We start from the raw sequence: 6000 nt of genomic DNA on the forward strand, positions 1-6000 counted from the left end.
TAGTGACACATATGCATATCATTAGTGAATCAAAGGGGAAGAACATTCTCACAAAGCAATATACAAGTGTTTGAAATTATACATAAAATATAAAATATAAAATAAACTAGAACATATAAATCTCTGTGTCATAGTAGCAATCAATTATTTCAAAGGAATTCCTGGTTAATACATATATTTTATACATCAATTACTTTATACCATATTCTCATATATGTGAATAAGAATGTTGAATTAATAATTTATAATTAATGAATAATAGTTAATTTTTGAAAAAAGTTACCCCTTTGTGTTCAATTTATTATCCATAATAATTTAGTTTAAAAGTGCCTAAGTGATAAAGTGATGTACTTTTGTTGGTGAAAAAGTAAGAGGGTGGGGGGGGGGAGAAAGGAAAGTGCATTTTCATTCATTTATATATGACTTTATATTTCTAATGATATTAAAAATACACACCCTTATAGTATCAAGAAATCTAATTAATGTATCACTATATTTATCGTAAACTTTCTTTAAAAAAGATTTCGTTTATTTTTGTTTATTACTTACTTAACTTCCACCTTCTTGTTAGAACAGTATAATAGAATAGATAAGGAATTTTTTAAAAGGCCAAATTTAGTTTATACTGGATTATTATTTACTAAAAACATTTATTGGAGTGATTGATATCGCTCTGTTCAATTTTTAAATTTCTAAATTATATAAAATAGAATTAATAAATAATATTAACAGACGAATTTCAGAATAATTAATAACAATCTATCCAATAAAGGCTTTTATCTCACACTCTCTGTTCAGCCCAAATGGTGTAACTGTATCCAATAGGGTCATCCATTTGACTTCCTTCTTAGACAACAATGTATCTATATCGCCTTTTCTCTTTCCCAGTTTAACTGCTTCAATTGCCTGGAAAGATACAGAGTATTCATTAGCTTCATGTTCTTGTATCACATGTTCCGCTATAGCGGAGGATATGTCTAGCCTATGCATGCTAGATGTTCAAGTACTCTATCCTTCAGCCATCTCTTAGTCTTACCAACGTATTGTTTACCACAGCGGCATGTTGCTAGATATATAACATTTGATGTCCTGCAGTTTACATACGTTCTACAATTGTATATTTTTTTAGTTTTACTGCTCTGAATTTCCTTGGACACATTTATAAATCTACAGCATTTGCAGATGTTCGCACCACATCTGTATGTTCCAACAGCATTCAACCACTTTGTTTTATCCTTTTTATTAGGTAGCATACTCGGGGATACTATATCTCGTAAATTACTTGCTCTTCTATAAATAAATTGAGGTTTCTTTAAATCGAGTGATGTCAGAATAGGGTCTGATCTTAGAATCCCCCAATGTTTTAAAATTATATTCTGAATTTTCCTCGCTTCCATACTATATGTAGTGATAAATTTCATTCTGCTCTTATCAAATGCCTTCCTCTCATTTTTATATCCACCTTTTTTATTTTTCAAAAGCTCTGATCTATTACTGAGTACTGCTGTTTCATAGGCTTTCTTAATGCATTCTGTACTGTAGCCCCTAGATATCAATCTATCCCACAATTCCATGGACCTGTCGTGGAAGGAAGCCCATGTGGAGCAGTTACGTCTAAGACGTATAAACTGGCCAACTGGGATGCCTTCCAAGAGAGGTCCAGGGTGATTGCTTTCACGTCTCAGCAAAGAGTTTCTACTAATAGATTTTCTGTATATGTCAGTATCTATCTGAGTGCCTTTAGTGATAAATTGTATATCTAAATACTCTATTGTATTCTTATCATAATTATACGTAAAGCATATGTTTTTGTCATTGTTATTACAGTAATCAATAAATTGTTTCAACTCTAGTTCCGTACCTTCCCAAATTATTATTAAATCATCAATATAGCGGTAATAACCCTTTATATTGGCACTATATATAGATTGTTCACAAAAAATATGATGTTTTTCGAACCAGCCCATAAATAAATTGGCGTATGAGGGCGCGAACCGCGCCCCCATTGCTGTCCCACACCGCTGTAAATAAAATTAGTTGTTAAACATAAAGTAATTGTGCGTCTACAGATACTCAACTGCTTCTATTATAAATTCATTTTGTTCATCTGTATAAAGACCTTTTTCTTTCAACCAATATTGTAACGCGAAAATCCCATCACTATGCCTAATAGAGGAATATAGGGCCGTGACATCCATCGTCACCCACATATATCCTTGTTTCCACTCAATGTTTGTTAATTTGTTAATAGCATCTCCACTATCTCGTAAAAAGGAGGGCAGTTGTACTACCATCGGTTGGATCATTTTGTCTATGTATTCACTTAACCCTTCATTTAGAGAGCCTATCCCAGCAATTATAGGGCGTCCCTTAGGTTGTTCAAGACTCTTGTGAACTTTGGGGAAGGTATGAAAGACGGGTATTTTCGGAAACTGGCGCCATATATACTCCATCTCATTCTCACTCAGGATATTCTCAAATTTACCATATTCTAATAGTCTCCTAAGTTTATTTTGAAAACAGGACGTCGGATCATTGTCCAACTTTGTATAATTAATCTGATCTGTTAATTGTAATGTAATATCCTGTTCATAATAATCCCTATCTAAAATGACTATTGCTCCTCCCTTATCTGAATTTCTAACCACTATGTCTCGATTTTCTTTGAGAGATTCCATCGCCTGGTATTCCTGTTTTGTTAAATTGTATTTATTATTCTTTCGATTTTGTTCTCTTTTATCCTTTTGTTCCTCCAAAGTTTTTAAATGCTCCTATCAGCATTAAACTGCACCAGCCCGGGGTTATTCCAGCGAGCGCCATGGAGCTCTCCTCTTTCTGCTTTTTCTTTCTTCTCTTTCTTTCTTCTGCGCATGCTCAGTAGAGTGAAAAGCTGAACTTTATGGTAACAGCCAACTATTTCGTAAGTAGGTACAATCACTTTGGGGTGTCTAACTTTTGGCACCCCAAAGTAAAATTGCCTTTCCTTCTCATTTAATTACATTTTCTAGTGGAATACATGTTCCAGAAGGGATATCTTTACAGGAGACTTTTTTCTTGTGTTGTCCCATGTGGAAATGAGCACTCTCTCCCTGCTTTAGGAAAAAGCCAACCCAACCCATCTTGGGTTGGATCAAGTACAAGGTACTGTTTTATTATTACAGAGAAAAAGGAAATAATTTTAAAAATTTAGATTATTTGATTATAATGGAGTCTATGGGAGATGGCCTTTCCGTAATTCAGAGTTTGCTGGATAATGGGTTTCCAGATAATGGATGCCATATCTGTACTTTGTTCTTCTGAACAATGGGGCAAATTCACTAAAGCGCGAAGCGGCTAACACTAGTGCAAATTCACCAGCATGACGTCATTTCATTATCTCGCCGATTTACTAATGGGTGCTGACGTAAAGAGTGGACCTTCTCTAGCGCTACTTCGCAACCCTTATGCCAGGCAAAGTTGCGCTATGGCGAAGGGACGTAACTACGCTAATTCACTAACTTGCGCATTTTACTGAACGTTACCTATTGCGCCAGAATTTACTTCGCCAGGTCAGACCAGGCGAAGTTCAATACAATAGATAGGAGTTTGTCCAAAAATAGTTGGAATTGTTTCTAAGTCCCAAAAAACGCTGTCGTCTTTTTTAAGTGTGATAAATAGCGTAAATTTTTTTTGGGGGTATCCTCCTTCCTCCCTACATTTCCTAACATATGGCAACTCAACTATACAGTGGGCACATGTGTAGGGCAATAGAACACCTTTATTTTATCCTTTAAAGGTTTCCTGGGCTTGTGTAATGTAATGTAGTTGCTGCAGCATATACGTCCATTATATTTTAACTTCGCGCTGTATGCAAATTAGGCATCGCTAGCGAAACCCTGATGAAGTAACGAAAGCGCAACTTCGCTCCCTAAGCGCAACTTCGCATTTTAGTGAATTTGCGTAGCGTTGACGAAACTACGCCTGGCGAAGTGCGGGGAAGCTGTCTCTGGCGCAACTTTGGAACTTAGTGAATTTGCCCCAATGTCTGGAAGGACCCATTTTACTCAGATTTTCAGAGAGAAATGCACTATAACTAGCATGCACAACAGTTGTTGCCTTCCTTCCTTAAAGGGATCCTGTCATCGGAAAACATGTTTTTTTCAAAACGCATCAGTTAATAGTGCTACTCCAGCAGAATTCTGCACTGAAATCCATTTCTCAAAAGAGCAAACAGATTTTTTTATATTCAATTTTGAAATCTGACATGGAGCTAGACATTTTGCCAAAAGTCAGGCACCCCCCACCTTACAGTGGTTATAATCACTTACCTGATACCCTTGGCCAGTATTCCTGTTATCAGATCCGGTCCTGGGTACTTCTGTGTGAGCACCACAAAACAATCCTTTTCCTTCTTGTTCTTTCTTTTCTTGCTGCACATGCGCACCCATGTGAAGGAAGATGATTGCTCTGTGGTGTTCCTGAAAAGAACTCCGTGCCGGTGCTGTTTTTTGCTAACAAGATCACTATACCAGGTAAGTCAGGTAAGTGATTATAATCAATGGGGGGGTCCTTCTTTCCCCTCTCCTTTAATGAATGGGTCAATACGTGCAACATTTGTGTCCCTTTTAGTGGCTGTGCGTAAATGAGAAATAAGATCTGACAGATTGGCAGATAACACCTGAAACCCGACCCACAACCCGCAGACCCGCATCCATACCAGCAAACTAAATGCCAACCCGCAAAACCCACTTTTTTTGCGGTATCCGCAGATTCACTGCAGGACTCTATAGTATGCCACTCGAATTCCAGACAGCCAGCTTTTGCTGTTTCCATAGTCCATTCCTTATTAATGTACATTTTGGGAATTTAAAGTTTGTAGTTATTAAGTACCATTCTGGTGCTTAGTACAAATGACCCAGGGACTGCTTACTTTGTGTATTTGCCATATACCAGCACCAACCCCCACTTGCTCTGATTTACAGTTTTTACTTTTTATGGGGTGTAATGGACCCTCTTTATAGCTCCTTACTGGCCTTGTTTCAGAATAGCTACTGATTATATACAGCATTACAAGTCATATAAAATATACAGTATATTCATCTGCATTTTTGTTATGACCTATTCCTTGTGGGAATGGAATGTATATAAATCTGAATTTGATGTCTTTGTTTCAGATCTGCCTCTTGATTACAAGTTCAGCCGTTTCTCCGCTGACAACTTAGAGACTGAAGGCTACTATCCCTACCTGCCACAAGCCCTGATACAAGAAAAATGAAGGGACCAGGCTCGGTTTTGTGGAAAGGCCACCTAGGCCCGGGCCTAGGGAGGCAGGATTGCTTCCCAACCACACCCACATTGGTTCAAAAATACTGGGGATGCACTGGAGATACAATCGTTTTTTAAATTTCCTGTGCACCAATCCCCATTGCTCCAGTCCAGATGATGAAAATTTGCATGAATAAAGGGGAGGGGACAGGGGCGACGAATGGCAGTGGCCTAGGGGCGCCCACTATGTAAATCCGGCCCTGGAAGGGACTGCTGCTTAATTTTTCCTCCAAGTTTTGTTGTAACATGATCAACCGTAATAGGTGTTAACCTTCTTTTTTTTTATTTCTGTAAAACAGAAAGGTAGTTTACATATACTTTTCAAAGCTAGCTGAGCCTACTGGTGAATCAGTATTTCTGTAATTAAGAGTATTGTTAGGTACTTAGTATGGTATTACAAATGTGGATGTTTTCTAATGGTTTTGTATCATTCAGCAGAAAAGTAGCAAATGTGAAACAGTCTGCCAACTCTATGAATGTGATGCTAGACACGATCATATGCTAGGTGCAATGATAGGCCTCCATGCAATGGTCTGCAATAGAGCCTATTAAAGGTGTGGTTCACCTTTAAGTTTATATTTGTTATGTTATAGAATGGACAGTTCTAGGCAACATTGCAATTGGTCTTCAATTGCCCCCCTTTGAAGGGGGAAGTGTTACCCAATTTTACTGTAGATAGTATAGTTACAGAATATC

General features: G+C 37.4%; 1 protein-coding gene across 6 annotated transcripts in view; it reads left to right on the forward strand.

The window, feature by feature from the left end:
* The window catches only part of nt5dc1.S (5'-nucleotidase domain-containing protein 1-like), a 150526-nt gene extending 145157 nt beyond the window's left edge, over positions 1 to 5369 (forward strand). For 5 of the 6 annotated variants that reach the window (XM_018265387.2, XM_041564592.1, XM_041564589.1 and 2 more), the window contains exon 13: positions 5154 to 5369. In XM_018265387.2, the coding sequence (XP_018120876.2) occupies positions 5154 to 5254 (101 nt within the window). In that variant the 3' untranslated portion in view covers positions 5255 to 5369. The remainder of the gene's footprint in view (positions 1 to 5153) is intronic. The other variant, XM_041564594.1, reaches the window with a different exon arrangement.
* The last annotated feature ends 631 nt before the right edge of the window (positions 5370 to 6000 follow it).

The sequence above is a fragment of the Xenopus laevis genome, chromosome 5S (assembly GCF_017654675.1).
Source record: "Xenopus laevis strain J_2021 chromosome 5S, Xenopus_laevis_v10.1, whole genome shotgun sequence".
NCBI lineage: Eukaryota > Metazoa > Chordata > Amphibia > Anura > Pipidae > Xenopus > Xenopus laevis.